The following is a 27,542-nucleotide window of genomic DNA, read 5'->3' as shown; positions in this document are numbered from 1 at the left end:
CTGCAAGCGTCACTACTTTCTTTCTAGGTTCATTGTTGTTTAATGTATCCTCACTTCCTTTCTCCCCTTAGGGTGATCTGAAGAGCTACCTTCGCAGTTGTCGGGTGGCTGACTCTGAGACTCCTGACCCTTTGATCCTCCAGCGACTGGCATGTGACATTGCCTCGGGGCTTCTGCAACTCCACAAATACAACTTCATACACAGGTGCAGTTTGCCAGTCACTCCAGCTCTATTTACCTCCATCGCCCTGTTTGTTTCTGCTCAAGAAAGAAAACTGAATGCACTGTGTGCCCCCTGCTGGCCTCTCCCTGCAACAACATCCTGGTGCTGCCTGAGTAATTGTCACAAACTCCAGCATCAGTGATTTTGTTGCCGGGGGCGAGCCCCTGTCGCTCTCTCTCAGCAGCCATGTGGTGGCTGCCATAGCAACCCGTCAGGGGCTGCCAGCCAAAAGAGCTCAATGTGTGTGGAGGAGGTGAGATTAAACAAAGTGTCTTAGTTTTGCCTTTGTATGCTCAGATTATAAGAAACATTACATGACACTTCACATGTACATCTTTCATGATATCATACAGATAATGCTGTGGCTAAAAATGGTTAATCATATTTAGGGACATTGTGCATACAATATGTTTTAACAAACAAGTATAATAAAGTATCACTACAAACATTACCATAATACACCAACTTGGGTGTAACATTGGTAAAAACTGAAACATATTATTCATAACACTTCCAGCAGTAATTAGTTACTGAATAGGCTCCTGTATCTTGAAGTATTTGTTGACATTCAATGTTTAGGAATACATTTGGCTTGGTTTCATTTTATTGACAGTACCCTGTCCTCCATGCTTACCTTTTCTAAACCAGTGTGTATGTCAGAGAAAAAAAAAGAAGAAATTGAAAATAAACATAAAACTGTTCTAACTTTAGCAGATAGAGAGGGATCAGGGACTTTTAAAGAAGATACATAAATACAGGTTTGTTGATGCAGCTCAGGTGTACTGTTTTACAGTTTTCCCGAACACAATTTTATTTTTTAATTCCTCAGTTTATCAGAACACTAAACACAATTCACAAAACCACACACCCAAAGTGCAAAACACCTCATTTCTCCTGCTAAATTAAGAACTGCACTCAAAACTACATAAACTTTTGCACCAAATATAACACACTTCATTCTTAATACTAGATTGTTTGACCACCCAGCTACACACTGCTGAGCATCATCTAAAGCACTCTCGTCTGTTATGGGCTGTGCTCTGTACAGAGAGGGTTCTGCAGAGAAAGTTGCTTGAGTTTACAGAAATACAGTAAATGAAGAAACACAGATGTGCAACATGCATCTCAGCACAAAGCTACTATGCTTCGGATCTCTAAGTGTGATGCATTGTTTGCCAAAACCCAGTTTGTAGCTGCTGCTTCCTGCCTCATTGGAAACCCTTAGCCTTCCACCTCTTTGTTTCTCAGTCCTTCAGATAAACAACAAAGACATAGTGGTCGGTCAGTGTCTGTGTTGCATAACAGTAAGTCTACCACCGTACATTGTGCAGGATTGTTGTACAGTTATAGTATGCAACATGCGAACAATTCAATTACAGTGATGAAGTAAATACGTTTCACACAACAGATATAAGCACTGATATATCATGAATCATGCAGAGCTACAAACTGGGAACTAACCTGTTTTCAAGTCTAAGTGTCCGGATTACAGAGGCGACAGTACATCGGCTTAGATTAGGCTGAACCCTCCGTCCAGCCTCTCTCATCGCCAAACCATGGTTGATAACATTTCATTTCATTAGAGAGTATTCTTCTTTGTCCACGTCCTCTCCCTCCAGCTCTACCTCTCATTCTCCCTGCTCTCACTCTCACCCACCTCTTCCTCCTCCTCTCACTCTCAGCCCAGCTCTTCCTCTTCCTCTTGCTTCCATGTTGGCTTCCATTGTTGCTGTAAGAAAGCACTCACCTGTGGTCTTTTAGTGCTAACATCCTGATTGATGAGCCAACACTGATGCTACCAGGTGTTTGGTCAGGTGGAACGTGTTTCTTGATCATTGGTCCATGTGTGAGGCATTTTGAATATCAGTGTTTTCAACCTGCTAACACGTGACTTTATGTCAGATGCCTGTGTCTTACGTGGAGAAACGTGTGCAGTGCTTTGCACAAAGTGCCATGTTGATTTGCAAATTGTGTGAAAAGCTGAAAACGTGTTAAAATAATTGTGCTTTATGTATAATGTTAGTGTGTTAGCAATCGAGAAAAACTGTAAATGACATGTCCCTTTGTTTTGACAGTGACCTGGCCTTGCGAAACTGCCTGCTAACTTCAGAAATGTCAGTTAAGATTGGAGACTATGGCCTTTCTCATAGCAGATACAAGGTCAGACTGCCTTAATGTCATATGTATTGAGTGCTTTCTTTTCTTATTGATCACCCTATCGTTACTCAAACATGGTTTTTTCTTGTTGCTCTATAGGATGATTATTATGTAACCCAGGACCAGATTTGGGTGCCCCTGCGCTGGATTGCACCTGAGCTCATAGACGAAGTCCACGGGAACCTGCTGGTCGTTGACCAAACAAAATCCAGTAACATATGGTGAGATATTTAAAGAGTGACTACCCGGAAACATTTATGTTTAATGAGATAACACTACCCCACCTTTCTCACAATATACACATTTAAGATAATATAAGATACTACATATAAGATATCTTTCCTTGTGTATTACTAAAATGGGAACTGCTTGAATGTTTCTCAGGATGCTTAGTGTGTTGTTTTGATCTACTCTGGTTTTTATTATGGAACTATTGTATGTCTACTACACAAATATAAACTTGTGTAGGTTAAAGATTGTCCATGTTTATGAGTGGTGAATACATATTTATTTCCCCATGCCAGGTCATTGGGGGTGACTGTGTGGGAGCTGTTTGAGATGGGAAACCAGCCGTACAGACACTACTCTGACAGACAGGTGCTGACATATGCTGTGAAGGAACAGCAGCTCAAACTACCCAAGCCCCTGCTCCAATTCCCCCTGGATGAGCGCTGGTGAGACAGAGCTGCATGCATTGCACACACATTTGGAGAACACATACTATACATGTACAGGCTCACTCTCAAACTGTCATGTATCGTGATACCACATACATTACCAAGCCTTTAGGCTGACCAATTATTTTCTAACAAGTCAGTGTGTCTTGTTTTTAAAATGGGTTTGTGCTTATGGTGCTGCACCAGCAATATTTCTCTGTGCTAGCGAGGGCAGATGATCAATACCTTCCCTATTATTTATGATCCCCTTTGGCATTGGCCAGGGTAGATTCATTCATCTTCGCCTGGGACGCCAGCCAAATGTTTTATTTATTTATTTTTTGCAAATTGGTCTTCACTTAATTAAATGTGCTCAACTGAGTAGCCAAACAACCACACACGTACAGTACAAACGTTCAAGGTGTTGCCACAAAATGCTTACTCCAATGGTTTTCTTTTATATTGCCTTGTTAGTCTAAAAAACATTTTAAGTTTTGCTTATTTGCTAATTATGTAAAAACCAGTATATATTAATAAGTTCTTCTGAGCCAACAGATATGCAGATGTAAGGACAATTATAACTGATCATTTGTGGCTCTTTCTGTCAAGGTACGAGGTGATGCAGTTCTGCTGGCTCCAGCCAGAGCTGAGGCCCAGCAGTGAGGAGGTCCACCTTCTGGTCACATACCTGTGTGCCAAAGGCTCCAGTGAGGCTGAGGAAGACTTTGAACAACGTTGGAACACATTAAGACCCAATCTACTCGGCAGCACCTCCCATACAGTAACATCCACAGCCCTAGTCCTGACCCCTACCCCCCCCTCGGCTGACGTCCCCAGTCCAGAACAAACTCAAGCAATGGAGCTGGCCTCCTCTGCTTCGTCCTCCTTCCCCCTCCTGGAGCACTTCTCTGACAGTTTCCACTCTGACACAGGGGACGACCTGCTGACCGTCACAGAGACCAGCCATGGGTTGAACTTTGAGTACAAGTGGGAGCAGGCCCGAGCGGAGCAGCCCTACTGCTCCTCCTCCACCAGTGGCCCACTCGGCCAGGGAAACCCATATTACCAAGATATCTACTATTCAAGTAAAGGAAGCACCTCAGAGGGCTGCAAGAGTGAGAGCCTGACCTCAGGCTTATCCCCATCCTATTATGAACCTGAGCACCCTGGTGTGGTCCCAGTGTTGAGTGCACACAGCCCCTCTGTCAGCAGCGAGTACTACATTCGCATAGAGGAACCTGTAGAGTGTAACATTAACCTGGATGATGATAGCATTGTGGACTACAGCCCAGAACTGGCGGCCAGCAGCAGAAGGTTGTCCTCCGAGAGCAGGACTGGTTCATCCATGGCGCAGCCCAGTGCTTACTGGTCAACTGACAACAACAAATCTTCTGCCTGTGACTCTGATTCAAGCCCCACTGTCCAACTCACCATGGAGCCTCTGCTGAGGCAGTCATCCAGCACCAGCCATGTAAAGCTAGGCAACTTGCACAACTGCTTCTCATCCAGCCAGGACGACACAGGCTTCTGTGAAGAGTCATCAGCATACAAGGCACGCCAGCCCTGTCTGTCTGAACTTGAAACATCGCCGAAGCCCAGATCAAACTTTCTTCAGCCAGAGGGGCGCTTAGATAACCCACGCAGTTTGTCACAAGCTGTCAGCAGCCCCAGCTTAGGGTTCTGCGATCCCTACCTTGAAGCGAGCACAGGTCGGAGCACCGTCAATGAAAGCTGCCATAACATGATGGGTCCCCTCAGAAAGACACTACCCATTGTGAACCACATTAGCATCGATGTAGGGACTGACGACGGCCTGCTGGTGGGCCAGCATAGAAGCGACGACATTGAGAATGACCTTTTTTCTGAAGGAGAGGCCACCAACTGGACATCAAATCATTCAGCAAACAATAATAGCCTGAGCTTTGACGTCAGGCAGACAGGCAGTGGGCAAGACAGCTATCTTGACCTTCAATATGCTGGTCATCCTAACACTACAGAATCATGGTCTTTAACCAAGGCCACCACCAGAACCTTCCACAGCTCCAGAGCTTGTGGCACCTTGGAGGCAAGAGGAGACTCTGGTTGTAACGCTGCTAGCAAGTCCACGGAATTAGGTTCATACATTCACTTATGGCACAAAGAAAGAGACGAAGCTGTCACTCAAGCGGAAAGGAACTCAACTGCAGAACATCTGAGAAGTATTGATTCTTTTAACAGCTCGAGTATTAACGCCAGAGGTACAGAGGGTGGAACAATGGAGGGGAAATATGAAAAGCAACTGTTGCATAATGGGGAGAGACAGTACTCTGAGCCGAGGATGATCCCTGAGCCATGTTTTATAAAGTCTCCATCCACGTTCAAAGAGCCACAGAATGGTCAAACAGCGGCTTTTTCAGACAAGCAGAGAGGTACCACGTGGGAGGGGGTTTCAACAGGAATCTCTGTTGCTCTAGTCGACAAGAGGCTAAACTATCCAGAGACATTGGAAAGTAGCGGAGCGTTGGACAGTGGAGTGGCGGTCATCAGAGACTCCAGTTTTAACTTGGTTGAGCTTGGTGACTACAGTGAAGATGACGATGATGACATCACAGATATTACCTCGGGGATCTTTGCTGACTTCAACCTGGATTATGCTGAAGTAGAGGAGGAAGAGCTCAGCCCAATGAAGCATGTAGAGGGAACTCCTGACGCTGCAGACACACTTAACCTCTCCTCGTCGATGGTAAGCTCCTGTGGTCAGTCCTTCAGCCCCGATCCCTTCAATACCCCCGTCCTACCCAAATCCCTAGACAGCGGCTATGACACGGAAAACAACGAGTCTCCAGAGTTTTTCTTCAAAGAGCTTGGAGATCCCCATGGGGTTGAGAGAGGTGGTGAACCTGAACTTGTTCTGCAGGTTGGTTTGGGTCAAGGGGTCTGCACTTCCAAAAGCACCTCAGAGCTGCAGTTTAAGGGCCTGACTGATAAGAACCCATACAGGGACTCAGCCTATTTCTCTGACTATGATGCTGAAAATGAGAGGAGCCCTCAAGAGGAAGGCAGCAAGTTCTTTGCAGGTCCGAAAAACTGTGACTTTCACACTGAGAAATTGAGCTCCATAAGAGGTGATGATTTTGTCAAAAGGCAATTTAACCAGGACAATTTGACAAACCTAAAACACATCAGGCATTGTGCGCTGGTGAATCTCTCCGAGGGGAAAGCTACTTCACATCATCCCCTCCCTACCCCTGGTGTGTCAATGCTGTCACCCTATCCTCCTGAGATGGGCGGTTGCCTGACGAAAGAGTCTGCCCCTGCAGAGGAGGACCTCGGGTTGCATACGGAACACTCAGAAGACCCTTCCTCAGAGCTTAACTACTCCATCGCGTCTGAAGCCTCTTCTAATGTCCAAGAGGCCTCGGGACACCATGAGGAGGGGAACAGAAGAGCAGCAGATTGTTCCCCTCTTCAGTCTTTGCTTTCTGACTCCACTTTATCCGACTACAGAGATGAGGCCCGCAAAGAAAATGAAAACGGTGATGGATCCACGGAGGAAGAGCTGCCTGAATTCAACCATGTCAAGGAAGAGACGGAGGACAGAAGGGAGGGTGTGAGGATAAATGAGGATGATTTTGAGGACATAGACACAGGGGAATGTGACTCACAGGACAGCTTATGTGAAGGATCCAACGGCCCCGTCGACCTGTCCACTTCCTCGTCATTGTTGGAGTTGTGCGGAGAAGATGTGAGGGCTCCGCTGGAGGAGGCAGAGGATGAAGATGACTCGGATGACAGTGAGTCTGATGAAGAGTTGAGGACCTATAACATCCAAGATGAAGACAGTGAGGAGAGTGATGACGATTTCAGCACAGTGCCAGTAGTAATAAGCGACTGCAGCAGGGCGCGACACCTCCGCAGCCTCCTGAAGATGCCCGGCCTGCTCACCCAGTCCTTCTGTGACGAGTTGGAGGGGAAGAAAAAAGCTGTGTCCTTTTTTGACGATGTCACAGTGTTCCTTTTTGACCAGGTATGTCACTTTGATAGGTTTACATCGTGCAATGTGTACTGTCTGTTTAACAATTACTTTATTGCATTAGAGTCCGTAAGGAATATGTTTTGTTTATTAATTCCAGGAAAGCCCCACGGGAGAGCTGGTTGACTTCGCCTTCTCTACAGACACGGAGACCAGTGCACAGGAATCTTTAGAGGAACAACACAATGATTCCCAACAGCAGCTCAACCCTGGACTTGAAGCTCAATCCTGTGAATCATTCTGTGTTTCTGAAGAAACAGATGGGAACAACTCCGAAGAGGGTGAGTTTGTAAAGGACAAAGTCGTTCCAGTCGTATCATCATACATTCAATATACCTGTAACAGTGTCTGTGTGCTTTTAGGTGGGGGATATGAATGGGAAGATGACCTCTTGTTGCAGCCCCGCCCGTCCTCACCTGAGACCCTCCCTGAACCCAAGTCTTCACCCACATGCACCTCCAACAGTCCTGAGGCTCCTAAACCTGCAGCTGTAGCACTTAACCGTTTTATGGTCTCACGATTCTCCATCACACATGTCTCGGACCCCCACATGGGCTCAGTAACAGGTCTGTATCAACTTTCCTTCATACATAATCTTGACTTATTTATAATAGTTATTTAATTTCCACTGAAATACAATCACTTATTTCTAAAATGTTCAGGTACCCAAAAGTCGAATTTACATGACATTTTTATTTTTTTGCTACAACACAAATATCTGCTCTTTAAATTATATGTTGTCTGTTCGCCCTTCAAGAAAATCTTTTGGTTTACTTTTTTAGCTTCATAGTTGGAGTAAATTCTGCACATTATGTCTTACGTATTGCTTAAAATTAAATTCCAGTATGATTGAATGTGGCTGGTAAGAAGTGCTGTCCTTTATTTTTGTGTGAGTTCTTTACATTGCTTTGGTAAACACACATCATAATGAAATCTGTATCATCAGCATGTTTTGGTCAATATTTGAGAGTTAGCAATATACTGAATCCACAGATGGTGAGGGCTGTACAAACACCATTTTAGTCTAGTTGTCTCTAAAACAAATGATCTTGGTGGGGGATATGGCTTCTTATGTTTTTGAAAAAGATGTTGACTTTAATCCAAAGCCAACATACTTATTTTCTTTATTGTTGTCCTACAGGGAACATTGAAGATAGCCCAACACATTGAGGGCCCCATCATCTTGACGGGAGGAGGACGAGTCCTTCTCAACGCGGAAAAGCAGTTATATTTAGATGTTTTACAGAGTTTTATTTTTTATCAATGTTTGGGGCATCTGGCTCTGGTGCCCCGTTATGAGACAGTGCCTCATATTGAAATACCCTCAGTTATTTGCACCTTTTAGTTTTTTAATTTGTGGAAAAAGTGATGCTGCTGGTAAGGAAACCTGAGTGAGACAACCAAGAGTGGATACAAAGTCAGATCATATTGTTTGAAGAAAGATTAATCAATATACTTATTTATCATATAGTATATGACAAATATATATTTGCTTGATGCAGCATCGTTTTTTGTTGGTAACCTTACAGTAAAGGTAAATGACATTTAAAATTAAAAAAATACACAGGGAGAGAGAAATGAATTGAAAGGCTTATATCTGCTCCTCTCATTGGCTGCCTTCTTCTATCTGCTTACCATTGATCCAGATGTTTTAAAGACTGTTACAGCTCTCATTGTTAGAGCTAGAGAACACTGCTAGATGATTATTGCATAACAAGCGATCGTTGATATCCAATCAGAAGATCAGACGTTTTAGGAGTGGGCGGTGGTGTTTGAAGACGGAAGTGCTGAAACTTAATTTATCCCTTAATCCAAGTCATATCCTTATCATACTGACGGGGGTGCGTTATGTTAATGTAAACATAAAGAAAGAAATGAAGGTGATGTCGTTCCCTTATTATCACCATCACTTATTCTGGTAATGATAACCTACAGTATTATGTCTACAGTGACCATGTCTGTCTGAAGTACTTTCATATATTTGTAGAAGTTATGGCTCTGTCTTCATCTCCCCAACCTTGAATGAAATATCTAAACGTGAGGTTTTCTTATGTGTGTCCACTGTGCCAGCTATAGATTCACTTTATTTTGTTGCATATTAGCTATGTTTATATGACATGCCATCAGCAATAGAAGGACACCAAAGGGAAGGGTGTTTTAACACAATTTAGCGGTGTCATGCTAATATGCCAGTCATAAATGTTGAATGTCAACTTTATGCATATTTTCTACGTCTACGTATTGTCATACATAATCTATTCTATTACATTTGTGCTGAGTGCCAGAGTCTGGGGTATACAAAAAAAGGACATTCAAGATATGACAAATCTCACATTGTATGAATGTTTTATCAATATATAGCAGGTAGCTTGGCTTGAATTACTACTGCTGTGTCGACAGCTCCCTCCCCCTCTCTATTGTGCTGTAGCTCAAAGTGCCAATTCAGTTTCCCCTCACTTTGCCTTTTAAGTTTCGCAAAAGAGAAAATGCAGCTAGTATTTTTGTACAATTTCAAAAGATGCAATCCAGGATGTCCATCTCTAAAATTTGCCAAAGAGATATTACCGAGCCTATTGGCTAAAGTGGCAGACACCTTTGGAGAAGGTGAGGTGGGTTGCTCTATGCACCAGTAGTAACATCATTGCTGTTCCACCCCCCCCCACCCCTCACTCATCGCTACTGTACTATCCCAAACAAATAAATCCAAATACTTTTTCCCTTCTTGTTTCCGTGATATTTGTATCTGCATTTATGTCAAAGAACAAAACAAGTACACATCAAAACATGACACAACACAACACATACAAATATGACGTTTCTGCCCATTTAGATTTATTTAGGACAAGATAATTTATATGCACTTTCTGTACAGTACAGATATAATACAAACGGGGACAAAAGTAAGAAATGAAAACAATGAAAGCTATATAAAAAGTAAAAAAAAAAATGCATTTCAAACTTGCTGCGCAACTAAGCTGTTTAATAAAAGCTGATCATACAGATGACTGTATCCCTCAGTGTAAGTCATCCATGGAAAATGTACTTTTGATAATGTAAATGTTTGCAATGTCTTGCAGTCTAAGAGGCATTTTAGCTCACTCACGTATTCATAAACATTATTGCCTTTCCAGTAAATCCAGTTCCATTCCTTTGCCCAAAGATCATACTGTGGATACAACTCTGCTCTAAGCTTTTCTCCCAGATGAGTGTATAATACTGAGAATGAACAATCAAAAGCTACAATAATACTGTACCTTAAGCTACCACTCCCTCAAAGCTAAATATAAAAAAAGACCCATTATGTATGCACTGGCTATCCGGCAGCTTCGATATTAGTACATTTCTAAAGAGAAGGGAAGAATAGTAAAGCTGACAATAAAAGCAAAAAAAGGAAGATAATCCTCTTTATATTTTAAAGAATATATGAAAAACACATGTTTAACTGTAATACAAATCATTGTATATAACGATAGTTAATGCTGCATGAAGCATATGTTAAAAGAAATTATAGAAGGCACAGTTCCCACATTGAACATAATGGGTTTACTGTATCACAACTAGTTAATATATAGAACTATATCACTTAACAAAATAAGAATTATAGTTTACTTACCAACTGACCAGTTCTAGCTATTTGTGACAGTAACCAATCAATCAACACTTCAGTGCATATTATGCACTAAAACTGTCAATCATATTTCCCCTCGAGCTCCACTTCAAAATCTAATGAAGTGTTCCTCATCTGTTCATAAATGCAAATAATCCTCAATTGAAATTTACAGTGTATAGTGTAAAAGAAATCCCATAGTTGAAGTGCAGATAAATAATTATGTGACTGCATTAATAGTAAAAAACTATAAGCCATACCTTATCCACAACTGGCATGATCTAAAAAAACTAATACATTTACTCTCACGCTTGCGATTGCATGTTCAGGCTGAGACATTCAATTTATGTGGAACAGTTAGCAAAAATAATTACGATGATAAACCAGAAATCAACCAACACATCTTTACGGATAAGAAACTAAATTCTTAGCAGTGTAACACACTTCATGGCCTTCTAGGGATAAAACCACAAACTCAACTCAAATGTGCCAACGTTGGCCATGTTCCCTCTCCCCTTTAAAAAAGGGCTCATTTGTAGAAAAGGGGGCATCAGGCTGCTAGTAGAAGATGGGTGTGGATCGGTCATCAGTGAAGGTGGGCCGGAGGTAGACCTCCAGGGAACGATCACTGTGGGGAGAGGAGGGGTGAGACAAGGAACAGTGACAGTTAGGATGAAGACACGACAGAACTTACAGAGATATATGGTCAGCTAACCACACAGAAAACTGCCTTCCCATAGATTTGTTTCTTACAATGAGTTGAACAAACAGTAACGGTATACTGCAAGTTTTTAAGCAAGCATGTGATGATAAAACTAAAAAATGAGGGGGAAAAAGAACAAAAAGGTTTGCTATAGGCAAGCATGCAGGGTTAGTTTTCTGTTTATGATATTGTGACAGACAAGACAATCTAAGTGAATTCCTTTACAACCCAAACCCCTACTGGACTGACAGAATATTTGCCGACACATCCTTGGAGGCCAAAGGACAGTAAGACCAGTGATTCCCAGCAACCTACTGAAGCCAGACAGCCAATGACAGCAGCAAGAGAATCAGGCAGGAATAGAGAGAAGATAAAAGGAGAAAAGGGATTGGCTGAAAGGCGATGGAGGCTGGTGACTTACGGAGGTCCTGTTCCCTCAGAATCGGGACAATTCTGGACCCAAACTGGAAGGTAAAGAGAACCTTTGGGTTTGAATGGCTCATTGCTCAGATCATGCATGAGACACATTTTGTTAACGACACTGCTGGTTAGTCAGATGCAATATGGACACGAGTGTAACTGTTAAATGTGATTAAAATAAGGGATGCAAAACAGAAGTACCTACTTCATGCGAAACATGCCACATACTAAACTCTGTCAGAAAAAGTACCCGCAGCTCGCCTTGGTGTATACATTTGACTAATGCAATCAACAGGCTGCTGCTCTGAATATGGGTCTGAACAAATCTGTGCATCATCACATCTATAAACCTAAAAGAAAATACTAAAAATCGGGGGAAAAGGGAGGCAGGCAGAGTTCACATACTCACAATTTGTACACAACACCACACACACACTGACAGTCTTTTGATTCAGTTTGTTACAGTGACACAGAGAGCACTACAGAGGCTATAGGTGTTATGTGGGGAGGGATTAGGATGAAACTGCATGCTTGGAACACAGCTGTGGCCTGAAATGACTTGCAGTACACAAATGTCGCAGGTTTGAAAGAAAAAAAATGAATTAAAACATTTAACATTTTACTTTGAAACATGTACAAAAAATTACAAAACTGAGAATGTAATTGTCACTGACAGAACAGATTTCTCGTCAGACCAGATTGTTTATTAATATATAGAGATATGTTTTATTCAGAATACCTTTGTAAAAAGTCACCATACATTCAAGGTCAATTTCAGTATCACATTTTCTGGTTTTCCTCCACAGCATGCATAAGATAAACACTTCAACTAATCAGTAGTTTCTCGAAATATATATTTTTTTACAAGGACAATACTTTTTAAAAGAAAAGACCAAAAACTACATAGCCACTCAGGGAATACAATCATAAATAACACAGAGCTGCAAAAGCCGTGGTTGTCATTTAACCTAAAAACTAATTCACAGCTGTTATGGAGGATACTCAACAGAAGATAAAAGACCTTCCAAACTCACTGTAGCTCCAAAAGAAATACCAGTGAGGCATTTGATTTTTTCTTGAAATGTCTGGCAGTAAGCTCAGCCAAGAATGGCAAACAAGTTTCTGTGGGGCTAATGGTCGCCATTAAAAAAATCTTTTTATATGAACATATGTTTTTTGCAATGATCATATTTCAGTGCAATCATGTGGACTGAAGGAAATAATATATAGATAGGAAAGAAAAGAAGCAACGTAAGGCAAATATGACACACGCTCTCTGGACAGAAAATTAGCACTGACACAACGAAGCACAGCGCCACCTGCGGGATCTCTCACAACAGAAATATTCTGCTGCACAGCCTTACTTTGTAAAAAGCTATTTTTTGAGCAAGTGTTGTCGGGTGGGAACTCCATTATACTGGGCCCACGTGTGCTTAGAAAAGGCCATTCAGCCAGTGGCTTTAGTACAACGACATTGAAGTCTTGGCACTTGTACAGTACATGAACATGTCTTTTAGTTTGACAAAATGACACAACTATGTACATGCATGAAAGACAAGCAGTAGCAAAGGCAGTCTCTTGAGAGATCAATCCGTGATGGTGGACTGTGATCAGAGAGAGAGTATTCAGAGTCCATATCGCTGCATGCCGAGCGGGTGGGCCCCGCTCGGGCTCTCTCGCTCAACGCAATCCTCCACCCACCAACCGCTACTGTCCACACCAACACCACCAGCAGCAGCACCCGGGACGGACGGAAGGAAGAAAGGAGGGACCCGAGGAGGAAGAGAGGACAGAAAGGAGGGATGAAACTGGCCTCTTCCACTTGGAGAAGGGGCGTGTGTGGAGGTAGAAGTGGAGACAAGTGGACAGGAGGGAGGCTAAGAGGAGGGAAAGATGGGAGGAAGAGGCCCCTGTGCTATCCGGAGCTGTCTGTGTCTGTCTGTATGTCTGTTCTCACACAGTCGAAATCAATTTGCCATCAGGACTGTCACTGTGGAACAAAGAGAGAAGGAAGCTTGCCAGGTCGGACACACTCAGAGGGAAATGGAGAAAGACAAGACAGGTACATGGAGGCAGGGTAGAGTTTTGGTGTAGGTGGGGTTTGGAAATCTACTTTGCCCCACCTACACCTACAACTCCAAACACACAAGATTAACTTCCAATTTCCTCATCAACAATTTTGAATCCAGATATGTTACGCTGGTTTGATATTACTGCCCATTTCATGCAGTTTAGTGAATATTTGTCACTGAAAACTACTACCGTGTGTTGATGAGAAAATCAAGTCATCACCTTGGCTGAAGGGACGTAGTGTTATATTAGTCTGGTGGGGTGAATACACCCTGCAGCACAATGATGTCTCACAATACTGATACAAAAAACACATTCAGAGCAGACAAGAGTATGTACAACAGCTTGACACTGGGGCCGAAAAGCCCCAGGCTGACAAGCAGTGATGGCTGAGATGAGATCAGCATGAAGTCTACTGTCACAACATGTACTCCAACAAACACCAATATGATTGCACATTGGCTCTTTCGCGCGGGCGGGCGGGCGGGGGGGGGCGGGGGGGCGGGGGGGGGGCGGGCGGGCGGCGGGCGGGCGGGCGGGCGGGCGGGCACACACACACACACACACACACACACACACACACACACACACACACACACACACACACACACACACACACACACACACACACACACACACACACACACACACACACACACACACACACACACACACACACACACACACACACACACACACACACACACACACACACACACACACACACACACACACACACACACACACACACACACACACACACACACACACACACACACACACACACACACACACACACACACACACACACACACACACACACACACACACACACACACACACACACACACACACACACACACACACACACACACACACACACACACAAATATGTACTCCCTGATTGGACAGAAACAAAAAAGTCACAACTCTGGTGAGTCAGCAAGGATTTGATAGGATAACGGTGAAAATATACTGAGCCACGAGTACTCTGGCAATAAACTAAGACACTGGTTCCCCTAGAGTGCAATTATTGCTTTAAAGAGATATTTGAAATATAAGTCAAGTGAACATAAGAAAGGAGGAAACGAAAAAGAAGACCGATAGATCCCATGAGGTGGGGATGTTAACGCTACACCAAAATCCAGATCCCAACCAAATTCCCCATTAGCTTTGAAATTCTTAGTCAACAAATTAAATATACAATCTAAAAAAAAGAAATAGCGAACCATTTTGATAACAATTCTACTAATTTCTGTCTCTGTCCAATCATTTGTCTCTTGTTCTGGATATGTATTTAGGGTTTGGACTGTTGGCCAGACAACAAATAAAGATGGATCCAAGAAATTGTGATTGACACAAATACTGAAAAAAAATAAAATCGAATAATTGTAATGTACACTAATGTGGTTGATTGTTTATGTAGCATTTCAATTGATCTGATGTTAAGCAGTTGCCTTGCTGTCTCTTGAGTGTTCCAGCATGCAGTTACTCAGGTGAAATGTTATTTATTTAAGGGTCAGCTTCTCTTCTTCTGATAGTCACTTCTTCCAAAGCTATCCAAATGAAGTAATTCAGATGCTAGCAGCAGTCATATTAGTCATCACTAAGACGGCAAGGTAGAAACAGCACTTACCTTGTGGCAAAGCGGCCGTCATAATCCTCAATGGCAGGCTGAAAAGATAAGAGTCAAATGTTTTACTTTGTGTGCTTGTTGGCCTAAAATTAAAAAAACTGCCATACTTGCATTCAAACACTAGGCGGCAGCAGAAACTGAGCAAAAGTCCCCCTAACAGTTACTGCAGGATTACTCATATCCAATTATGCAACACGAGACTTAACCAGATGGGGGCTACAAATTAAGTGAGCAAGAGTAACAAGTGTGTGTGTGTGTAGTTCATGGATACTACACATGTTAAATTGTTCCTACCTGTGTGCCGAAGGCTGCCATGCTGTAGGGGCGCGGGCGGGTCTGAGCGAGGCTCTGTGCAAGCAGTCGGGCAGTCAGGCCATAGTCGGGTGTGGGCAGCGATGCATCACTCTCCAACAAGTTCCCTGTGCTGCTACTTTTCCCATGGTGCAAGCTGGTTAGGCAGGCAAACAAAAAAGGCCTCAGACGAGGTCTCATTCTGGTTCATTATGTTGACACACAGGTAATGATGGAACAATGGTACATACTTCACTTTGAGCTTCTCACTGTCACTTTCAGGCAGCACACGTGTGTAGGAGAATGGAAACCAGCCACGCCTAAACAAAGGGAACACCTTGTTAAGCTCCTCATTCACTGGACCTACATGTGGAACAAATATGTATGCAATGTCACAGTATGGACACAGGCAATGAACAATCCTTCACTTACATCTTGTTCTTCTCATTCTCTCCATAGTGCCAGCCATCGCGGGCCTCAGGCACGAGCAGGGTGATGACGTCTCCCTCAGAGAAACTGAGCAGGGTGCCGTTGTCACCTGCAGCGTGGGAGAAGATGGCCTGGACACGGGAACGCCCGTTCTTTTCCAGGCCTGCTGCCATGGAACTGGACCTGGGCAGAGTCCGTGTCTCTCCTTCAGTGTTTGCAGACAGAGACAGTAGTCAGTGACATGAAATCTAATAAGAGTTCAGAGTACCAGATGCTCTGGGTAACTGGAGTCCGCAGTTATAACTAAAGATAAGATTGATGATATGTATTTTTTTAGGCACTGACGGCAACCAGGCATTTGTTCTAAATTTAGCATTTTCTCATTGTGCTTCTGAATTGCATTTGTTAACATCAATCCATCACTGCCAAATAACCCGAGTCTGGGATAATCACGTAAACAAGACTAGATGATTGGTTGACTGTCTCACGCCAACATCTCTTGTAAAGGCGGCTTGAGTCTGTTGCTACCCTTCTCCTCCTTTGTGACACTTAGAGCAGCAGCTTTCAACTCCATCACTGTTCTTTAGCATAGACATTGGTAATGTTTAGTCATAAAGTCGTATACCTAAGTATTTACGTGATATTAAAATGCTCCTCGCTGTATCTTTAAGCCAGGAATAGGTTTGAGCCACTATCAAATATTCCACTAGTGATTTTTTTAATAAAGGTGTAGCAGTGTGCAGATATCTTACCCACGGGGTTCTTATTCTTGGCGGGGGCTGGCCTACGGACAGGAAGGGTGTTGGAGTAGACATCGCTGACCTGTCTCTGGGGCTGGGCCAGGGCCTGGCCCGGTGGCTGGGTCTGGGGGGATGCCGGCCTGACTTGGGACACGGATATAGTCCCTCCGTCAGTCCAATATTCCTCCCCATGGGCTCCTGTTGTCCCATTTACCATGGACATACCATCAGGGCCAATCAGCCTCTGGAAAAAACAAGCATAGAATATGAATAATAAACTGTGTAAATGGCATAACGTTGAAACTTGACCTGAAGTCTAGGGAGTGTTCATCCAAGTGTGTCAGCTGATTGCTGCCCAGCATGACATGTAGACTAAACAGTGCCATCTTCCAGAACTGTAATTCAGTTCTCTCGATGAAGATAAGGACAGTTTCTGTTTAAGTTAACAGTATTTGCAGTTATACACACACTAAAAATGGACAGACATGAAATGTAAACAATACTGCCTTATGAACACAGGAGAAATCAAACCTTAATAATATAAGTATACATAAAAACATATTTGTATCACCCACGGATGTTCTTAACTCACCGCTTGGTGACCCAGGCCACCACTCATAAAAACAGCCAGCTCTGGGGGCACAGGAAGAGGCGTGGCCCCGGGGATAGGGTCTGAGATGACCAAGTTGGATTTGGAAGTATGGAGGGGGCTTGCTCCCCCAAGGCCGACAGAGCCCATCTGCTGGGCCAGGAGCATGGCCCTCTCTGGCAGCTTGTTGGGGTCTGAGCAGGCCTGTTGCCACACTGGGATCTTCTGGGTCAGGAGGTCTTTACCCTTGAAGTAGGAAGAAAAGATTGAAGAAACACACACAAAAAGTGATACATTTATCCATGTCATGTCTTTTATCTGGACCCTGAGTCTGTAATAACGGTTTGATTGGTTGATGTTGCAGCATTGTGACCAGCGAGTTATTTTTTCTTTGTTGCATCTCCTTTTCTCCAAACAAAAAAAAAAAAGGTTTTTTCCTCAAACTGTATCCTTGACCAATGCCCTTTGCAAAGCTATGATAATGTGCTGCGTGGGTGAGGCAGTGGGACAGACGAACATACAACTCAGCTGCCCACTGCAGCTTCTCACAGCCTGTGGACACGGCTGTTCTTTCCACCATCATAGAAGTAATGGATGATCAGCAATCAACACATTTGTGTCTTCACCGTCTAGTTTCAAGCACACACACACAAAACATTGTCCCTTTGTATGTGCTAATTTCAAGCTCTCATCATATATATATATCCCTCTCAAACACACACACGATCTTACGCTGACAAACACAGACTGGAGAGTGGAGAGGGTTCTTCAGTTTGCTGAAGGTGAACTCTTCCCACGTACACCCCCATCCTGATTAATGACTAGACTCCATGTCTGTCACACACACACACACACACACACACACACACACACACACACACACACACACACACACACACACACACACACACACACACACACACACACACACACACACACACACACACACACACACACACACACACACACACACACACACACACACACACACACACACACTCACACACACACACACACACACACACACACACACACACACACACACACACACACACACACACACACACACACACACACACACACACACACACACACACACACACACACACACACACACCCACACACCCACACCCACCCCTTGCTAATAATGCTCCATTACATTTGATGGTATGACAGAGTGGAATATATTCAGATTCACGGTTATTTGCTTTAAATGTCAGCAGCAATGTGGAAATATCAAGGAGGTATAATAACATTCAATAGTGACTGTTGTAAACAAAAAGGGTCTTTGATTTCAACCCATCTTTCTCTAAATTCATCATTTCGATGCGTTTCGATGATCTGAACAAGTGAGGCAGTGCTCTCCACAAAAAGGTGACCAGACACACGAAGGGGCAGTGATGGATTACAGCTTCAGATGTGCCAGTCAGCAGGGAATTGTCTACAGTATTAATACATTTTTTAAATGAAGAGGCCCCTGTGAGCTGTGGAAATAATGTGACTTTGAATTATACATATCTCCTATTATGTTCCTTTTGCTGAACAATGGTCCACATGTTGACAGTTAGGGGTAAGTAGGCTAGAAATGACACAACAGCTCAAACGGAATGAGTACAATTCTATCATTTGACCAACAAGCTCTGCACATGTTGCTTTTGTACAAAAAGGACAGAAAATGTGTTCCTGATTAATTGAGAGAACAAAAGTAATGACAACCATGTTAAGCTCAATGCTGCGCACATTCAGAAAACCCATGCAGATAGACACACAAACAGAACATGAAAACAGATCTTTACCGACATTATGACACATGCACAGGACTTTAAAATAGCAGCGCTAAATAGATGAACACACTGCACAATGCTCAGAAATCAACAGAAACTGTTTCCAGGGGCAACTAAAAAGTGATGCACATGGCTACGACATGCTTGTTGTTGCCATGGTTTCCGGTTGATTAAATGATTGAAGTCGATTATCCGTCAGAGTTGTTGGAAATGTTAAAGACGATTATTATTCTAAGCATGATCACATGATTCAGATTTCATAACATGGCCAAAGGAAGATATCTGCAATGATTTCTGAATCATGCAATCAAAATGATATAATAATAAACATGTATGTACTCTTCTAAGACGACCTACAGGTAGCAGGCTTCATCAAGATCAAACGCTACAGCTGTGTGCATCACTTTTTTATATTCCCCTGGAAACAGTTGTGTGTGTTTCCCTATTGCAGAGCTTTCTTCAAAGGATGTGAGGTGCATGGCTGTCAAATTGGTGAAGATGTTTAGTAGTGTCATCTCTATTTGCATGTGTTTTCTCAATACGCTTGGTTTGTTAAGCACTCTGGGCCACTGTTAGTCACTGCAACACATGTTCGAAGATTTAACAAATCATTGAAGGAAACACAAATTCTTGCTGTATTTCAGATCATCTCTGTGCACAGCTTTATGAAAGGCCCTGAATCATATCAGTGTAATGCTAGAAGCAATTCGAACCATATAGGCACACTATTATCTGTTAAGTTCAGACAGGTTTGCTCATTTCAAAAGAGATACTTCCTTATTTGCCTTTTCATCTTTTCCTCTTCCCATTGCTTATAAGCGGGCGGGGCTCATTTGAAAAACCACAAAGTCTTGAAAACAATGAGAAGAACCGAGACAGAGCTACATTATGATCCAATAAATAGCAGGCGAAGGGCGAGTAGGTGTAGATGAGAAAGTGTCTTAATCAAAATATGATGACAGTTGGTGTTGTTTGCATCACTGTCAATACAATGTAATCAAAACCCACCCACGCTGTCCTGACGAAGCATATAAGCTCAATAAAGTTTTTTATAAATAATCCAGACATTATTTTCAGTATTTCTTTTGCTGATTGAAAACAAATTATTTCTGACTCAGAGACTTTAAAGCTGCAGTATTGACTTGAAAGGCCATTTTTTTTTTAAATACGTTCATCTATTCTCCTGATATATCATTCACGTCTCTTCTGATCATTTCTTTATGGCAAAACAATATTCTTGGTGGTCATGTGACACTCACCTTGCCATGGTAGGCGCTGCTGTTCTTGGCCACGGCACACTGGCGGTCAACCAGGAAGCAGTACCTGCGGCGCTCCTCAGACAAGGCTGTCTTGTATCCCTCAGCGATGAAGGTGTCTAGCTCCGTCTGCTTACTGCTGATGGTATCCACAAACTGGGAAAAAACACACAATGACACATGAACTTTAGATACAATATCTACGGATTAGTGCAAAAATAAATCACAACATACTGGTGTTTGTATCAAAAGATCGACAAATACTTTATGGTTACTGGTACACCGAAAGTCATCCACAGCTTAATGTCATACAGATTGAGAAGGTAAGGCCGATGGACAGGAGGTCTGTCGAGAAAATGGCCCCTTCTCATAACATTTATAACTTTAAAAAAAAAAGACCCTGCTTAACGTACAGACAATTGAACACATTCACACTAAGGAGCACTAAGGAGCTCAGTCTAGCTCTGTGTTGTACTGCCAATCACTGCACATCTCCGATGGAGCAATTAGGGTTTAAAGGTGGGGTAGGTAAGTTTCAGAAACCGGCTCGAGATACACTTTTTGTTATATTCCATGGAATGCTCTTAACATCCCGATAGCAATGAATATCTTAAGAGCTTTGCCAAAAAATCCATAGAAAAATGTCATCTGTGGAAGCTGTAATACTGTAACCGGCCCGGCTAAACCGATTGGATTGCCGCCCTGTCTGTCAGCCTTCCATCTCGTGCACGCACAAATGTATCTCGTGCCCTCATTGGGCGTGCATTGCAGCAGTACTTCAATGACTCGCCAGCAACAGCCGGCCACTTTCACCAGTCTGCTGACGTCATGTGCGCGTTCATGTGTGTTGGAGGAGGTGCTCTGTAAGGAAGTCTGAAGGAAGGGTCGGATTCTTTTCGGCTGTGTACTTTCAAATCTTAGTGCACTCGAGCCGGTTTCTGAAACTTACCTACCCCACCTTTAAGTGCACCCTGGTGTTACAGGTTGTGTGAGGAGAAAAGTCTTTCTCAGCAACTTTCTCAGGCTAGGTTCTTCCTCCAGAGTGCTAGTGAGACAAGGCAATTATGAATGTGCGAATGGCGCCCAAAATCCTCAAATCCTCTTTACGTGTCAGACAATAACAACATGATAGGTGTGTTTATGTATAGTATAAGAGTGAGAAACAGAGACAGAAAGGGAAGGAGATCCAGCGCTGACAGTTTATCTTAGCCTGAGTCTCTATAGTCTATAGGGAAATGTCTCGGAGAGTTCACTGACCACACTCTCACAAAATGGTAGTCTTAATTAGAATAGGGAGTGACATTTAGGTGTTTTGTCAACGTGTAACACGTGCCATGTTTGCAAACAGTAGAGTTTGCATGGTGATAGATGAACGTTTTCGAAAGTAGGTTGACCGATAAAAATTAGCGTAAAGACAAGATTTGACCTAGAATAACTCTTTCATTCAGGAATGGGGTTTCAAGTTTATTATGTCTATTTATATATTTATTTATTATGTATGTATTTAATATCATATCATCCAAAATCTGATTTGTTGTGGACTCCAGTCCCCCTTCCTTATTCGGGAACTGGAAAAGACAAACAGCCTAAACTATATAAATGTTAAAAAATGTATTTCAGTCTGTGCCGTTGGAGAGAATCTTTGTCCTAGTTCCTCAGGTTTGGTTTTCTTAAAGTACCAAAGTACATTTTAGAACACTTTTTATTAGATTCCTCAAAGGTGAAAGATGAAAAGGCTAATGTAATGTGTTAAGTCTGAGTGCTGTGGTGCTGTGGTGCCACCACACAGTGCAGCTGCATCCCATTTAGTAGCCACCAAAGACATACTTCCGCACTGCCAACATCCACAAGATTAATTCATTGGGATTTCAAGTCTGGAGGAATATTTTGGTGACTAAAGGATATTTTAAAGAAAGAATACATACAGCTACACCATTAGCAAATCCAAAAAGCGAAGTTGTCAAATCCAGCAAGACGGGGATGAAAGGATGATGAACGTATTTTTCTCCTGAGAGCAGCCTGACCTTATTCTGTTCTTTCTGTGCACCTTAAACTCAAATTAAGTGCCTTGAAACTGGTTCAGTGAGTTACCTCAGTACTGGCACAGCGTTCAGTTAAAGGGCTAAATGCACCTCAACAAGGTAAAGGGCCCGCTCCTCTTGTCAAATCCATATGGCCCAATTTCCCATCCATTCAAAAGGTCACCAAGGTAACCCAAGACAATGAGCGTGCAGTGGGAAAAGCCAACACCATCCCCATTATATCTGAGCGACCTCAGGTTACATCATAGCTGGTATGACTTGCTCTGCAAAGGTTATGAACATAAAGAAACTTGCAACACATCCATGCAGTTCTCACATTCAGCAGAGCCGCCTCCCTGTGTATCCCCTTACACTGACATAATGAGGACAGGAGAAACCCTGACACAAATATGACATTTTTGCACTGAACACTAATATAGCTTCCAGTAATTACAAGTACTGGGAAAGGGAATTCACACCCTTCAAATAAGTGAAGCTTGTTATGAGCTGCTTAGCTCTGCTCTTCTGTTCCTTCATCATCAGCACTCTTTGGAAATCAAAATGATTGCATTGTATCGCTCCAGGGTACAAAACAAAAAAGCACCGTCAGTACCTGCTTGAATCCGCTTGTTTGTCAGTGCTACAGTAATCTACTGCACTTGCATGTAAACAACACCTTTTTCTGCTTTTGTATGAATCCAGGTTGGAATTGCTTTTAAATTTTATGACACCAAGCGGGATAAACTCACAGCTTAATCAAACGTCTCCAGATATTAATTCTGATTCCTGACCTCTGTTCTTCTATCTCCGTCTGAGCTCTTATTCACAGCCTGGGCAGTGTAAAGGATTTTATCTAGATGAAAGCCCTTTCTACTCGTACCTTGGTCCACTCCATTGAACTACATAATGAGCTGATTAGCATTTTGGCAGGGTCTGTACCCATTGATGAGATGGCACAGTGAAAGAGCCTGTAGGCAAAGGGAGGACAAGCAGGGGAGGATAGAGAGACAAAGAGACGGACAGAGAAGTGGGAGAGCAACAGCGAGCAGTGGGAGAGAGAGAGGAAGGTAGCGAGCGATCAATGAAATGCGGCCGCTATCTGTGGCCGCTGCCGGAGTGCGCTCAGACACACTTTACTTTTTAATGAAAAGAGGAGATACAAAAGAAACTTGGTGCTGCTTTCATCTGCTAGAATAACACAGATGTGGTGGAGGAGGAGGAGGAGGAGGAGGAGGAGGAGGAGGAGGAGGAGGAGGAGGAGGAGGAGGAGGAGTTGATTTTGCCATAGCAACTTTACTTGATCAACTACCTTGTGCTGCCAGAGCCCATCTCTGTAAATACTCCTGGACCACATTGGTGTCGTCGGTCACTTTCTAAGTCTCTGTCTCGATGGATGTCATTGTAAAACACAGAGTCTTGAGGGAGGGCTCTCTTCCTCTCCATGTGTTGCTCTCCCCGGGGGGCTCTGATACAGGACTTGACTTTTTACTCACACGCCCACAGCTGTGATCTGATCAGTGAAAGGGAGCAGGCTGAAAATGAGAAAAGGAGATTGATTTTCCTTTCTCTGCTAACTGACTGTGTTATGAGTCCTGCGCCTGATGCGCTCCCTCCTCTGAGCAGATGGGCCCAATTGATCAGTCATACAGACTCACTAAGATGTCCAATATGCACATGGTGGAATTGCTATAGTGGCTTCTTCTTGTTGCCACAACTTTTTTATGCTGCGGCAAATATTGGCTAAAAAACATGATATTATAGAATCAAGATATTTTATGTGGAACAGTTTTACCTGTGGATAAAACCGCTATCTCTAATGGCCCTTCAAGACAAACTTGCATCACTACTCATGAGCCTTTAAAAAAAGTAAAATTATCACTAGGTCCAACACATTGCTTCTCATCTATGGGCCACTAATATGGATTTATACCTTAACGTAGTCATTTATTTTCAATTATTTTAGTTTCAGACTTTCCGAATGGTTTGCAATAAAGTGAATCCTGCATTCCTGTTTCTGTTCAGTACACTTTGCTACACCCTTCCTTACAGAGGTCTAATGATCAAACACAAGAGGCATTCAGGAACATGCAACAACTTGCCATTCTTGACAGACTTACTGGCTTAGTGAACTCAAACAGCCCTCCCATCCCAAGCCCCGCCTCCTGCAAAACTGGACTACTGCACAAACTTCTTTGACGCCTTAAGATGACACTTCATGCAACATCTCCACATGGCACGATGGCATCCCTAACACAGTGGAACAAACTCAATGTGACACAGCTGTCAGATCAACCCTCACTGTCATACCAACCCAGACAGGCAAGTCTAGAGGTGTGTGTGTGTGAGTGTGTGGGATTGTAAAAACTCACAGAACGCTACAAAACATAGCATCCCTAAGTGAAGGTAACAGATGTGTTTCTTGTGCAGTTATTGATCGGATTCTGTCACGGGCAGCCACACTTAACGATGAGAGCAACAGCAGCTGAGTTATTACCCTGCAAGCCTGTTTGCTTTTTGTTCTCGCCCCTCCAGGTTGTCAGACTTTCAGCTTTGAAGGAACTCATTATGAAGGAACAGCCGTCACACTTTGCCATTTTCTCCTGAGTCATTGTATTCTCATTGTGACAGTGACACCGGCGAAAGGACAATAGAGTACATGACTTGTAGACATTAGCAACATTTACCGCAGTGAAAGCAAACGGTAAGGTTTAATACACACCGAGATGCTATTTGTGTGTCTATGTGGAGACATACAACCGTCAGTACTTCCCCTGTCAAGTAGGCGGTCGAGAGATGAAAACCTAATAAACGGAAACTAATTAAGTTATGTCCAACACCGAGGGTTCATTGCAACTCATCAAAATTCATTTCAACTGAGCTGCTCTGTAGGGAGGTAGCTTTGCTATAGAAATAATCACAGGAATGATGACGCCCAAAGCAAACACTGGTTCCCTCGGAGAATCATGCCACTGCTCCGGTTTGACATAAAACCATTTTGACAAGTTGTGAATGTGTGCCAACTGAATCTGTAGCGAAACATATTTGATACAAAAGTTTGAACAATGTATCCATACTGTATGCAGTGAAGCAGTTATATAAGCTCACTCCAAACACCGAACCACCTTTCCCAAAATGTTATATATTTACATGGTTTTTGTTAATAAAAACACACTTAAACTCCTAAACAGATGTATCAATTTCTACAGCAGATTCCAAAGGCATAATATATTTCACATGACTCAGTGTCAACCTTATTAAAAACCGGAAGTTCTGCCCTAACAAACAGACATTTAAAAATATAAAAACAGAACAGAAGGATTCTCAATGATACTAAACACACATACTGTATGTTTCTTATATAAAGTCTAAGAAAATTGTGATATTGTTACTAGTCTTAGCGTATAAGTAATGTACACTTTCTGTACATGGTAGAAACTGTACTATTGACAGAGGTAAATGCATATCAAATACCGTACTAAATACTAATACTTTTTATTATCATCTTAAATCTCTCTTTAATATGTTTTCTATGTGGCGTATGTGTGAAAGATTGGCACGGACACACACTTTATAATCAAACCTCCTCTATTTGCCTTCCCACTCAGGGCAACTCGTCGCCACTGCCTCCACCCCCAGCCTTGCTGTTTTTCAAATTCACTTTACTTTATGGAGAGAAAAGTCATTTATTTGCACCAAGACTCATACATATATAATCCAACATTCACCCACATGCAAGCATTCTCTCCTTTTATCTTCTTCAACAATAGCCCTTCACATTGGAAAACATTTGTAACAGTCCAATTTGAGACATCTTCTTCCTAATTGTTTAATTCTGAGAATAATTAGCTTTTTGTGGAAATCCCCAGCAAGACGCTCACCTGCATCTCCTTCTCTCCGTACTTGGAGGGGTTCTTGCTGCCCTGGCTCTTCCTGCGCAGCTTCTTCAGTTCGGCCTGGCACTTCTCCAGACTTTCCCCTTTGTTCTTGTGTTCCAACTGGTATTTCTTCAGGGCAGCCTACATGGGGCAACAGGCAGAGCACAAACACACATTTAGGACAACACATGAAAAAGCCTGAGTGGCAGGTGGTGGGATAGAATTGAGAAAAATATGCAGCATTTCTGCCAACTTATTTCTGAAGGCTTTTATAGATTCAATTAATTTCACTACAGTATGAAAAAACATCTCACAGGGTCTTGAAACCAGCTGTATATACTTCATTTACAGTTGTTAAATTATTTCTGTGTGGAATTGTTTTGAAAGCTCCTTCTTGGTGTGTTCAAGAAGGCTCCGTCATCATAAAGCAATCTTTTTAATCAAAGAAACACATTTCACAAGATTATTTACAAGATGTTTTGTTTTTTTTGCTTGGTTTTGCAACAACTCAGCTCCTGATGGATAAAACATCCACTGTTAGTTTCTTCTCATCCCAAAAAACAGCCTGCAAAGCTAAACGCTAAATGTGTGATTTTCAGAACGGGCAAAAACAACTGGCCTAATCCTTTTACAGCCTGAGTTTTTTTTTTAATTTAATTCATTTAATTTGCTTATTTAATTATTTATTTATGGAGAATAACAACTTTGTTTCTGGGCTGAACCAGCTCTGTTGCCATGGCAACAGTGTATGGTGCGACAAAGCTTGTGTGGTTTCTGCACGAGGCAGAATTGGCTTAGGAGAGCTCGTGCATGAGGGTTCAACAACCACATTTGCATACTGCAAGACACCGAGGATGTAGGTGTGCTCGAGGTGTTGTTTGGACCAATAGAAAGTCCGAAAGAAGTGGTTATTGTCAGTGAAAGACCATCTTGTATGACACCTGATATTAGCTCTGTACCTCTGAGCCTGACTGAAAATCTCTAGTGACCGAATAACTATTGATTTAAAGAAATGTTGGAATGTTAACTTAATTGACTGTTGATCCATTTTCCAGGTCAGGAGCTTCTATTGA

The 27,542-nt window shown here is 42.6% G+C and overlaps 2 protein-coding genes across 7 annotated transcripts in view; one reads left to right on the top strand and one right to left on the bottom strand.

The window, feature by feature from the left end:
• The window catches only part of aatka (apoptosis-associated tyrosine kinase a), a 35,102-nt gene extending 25,334 nt beyond the window's left edge, over window positions 1-9,768 (top strand). For all 3 annotated transcript variants that reach the window (XM_034088290.2, XM_034088291.2, XM_034088292.2), the window contains 8 exons: window positions 72-205; window positions 2,299-2,383; window positions 2,480-2,601; window positions 2,905-3,054; window positions 3,646-7,042; window positions 7,149-7,329; window positions 7,411-7,614; window positions 8,190-9,768. In XM_034088290.2, the coding sequence (XP_033944181.1) occupies window positions 72-205; window positions 2,299-2,383; window positions 2,480-2,601; window positions 2,905-3,054; window positions 3,646-7,042; window positions 7,149-7,329; window positions 7,411-7,614; window positions 8,190-8,218 (4,302 nt within the window). In that variant the 3' untranslated portion in view covers window positions 8,219-9,768. The remainder of the gene's footprint in view (window positions 1-71; window positions 206-2,298; window positions 2,384-2,479; window positions 2,602-2,904; window positions 3,055-3,645; window positions 7,043-7,148; window positions 7,330-7,410; window positions 7,615-8,189) is intronic.
• Window positions 9,769-9,858: 90 nt separating this feature from the next.
• The window catches only part of LOC117450500 (BAR/IMD domain-containing adapter protein 2-like), a 61,335-nt gene continuing 43,651 nt past the window's right edge, over window positions 9,859-27,542 (bottom strand). The window contains exons 6-15 of one of the 4 annotated variants that reach the window (XM_034088296.2): window positions 26,473-26,610; window positions 20,577-20,729; window positions 17,537-17,779; window positions 16,957-17,188; window positions 16,208-16,409; window positions 16,027-16,095; window positions 15,779-15,932; window positions 15,485-15,522; window positions 11,780-11,822; window positions 11,192-11,283 (exon numbers count right to left, since the gene is read on the bottom strand). In XM_034088296.2, coding sequence (XP_033944187.1) covers window positions 11,795-11,822; window positions 15,485-15,522; window positions 15,779-15,932; window positions 16,027-16,095; window positions 16,208-16,409; window positions 16,957-17,188; window positions 17,537-17,779; window positions 20,577-20,729; window positions 26,473-26,610 — 1,257 coding nt within the window. In that variant the 3' untranslated portion in view covers window positions 11,192-11,283; window positions 11,780-11,794. The other 3 variants (XM_034088294.1, XM_034088293.1, XM_034088295.2) reach the window with 3 other exon arrangements.

Source organism: Pseudochaenichthys georgianus, chromosome 8 (genome assembly GCF_902827115.2).
Source record: "Pseudochaenichthys georgianus chromosome 8, fPseGeo1.2, whole genome shotgun sequence".
Taxonomy (NCBI): Eukaryota; Metazoa; Chordata; class Actinopteri; order Perciformes; family Channichthyidae; genus Pseudochaenichthys; species Pseudochaenichthys georgianus.
The sequence above is the reverse complement of the archived record's forward strand: the minus strand, read 5'-3'. Positions and strand labels throughout refer to the sequence as shown.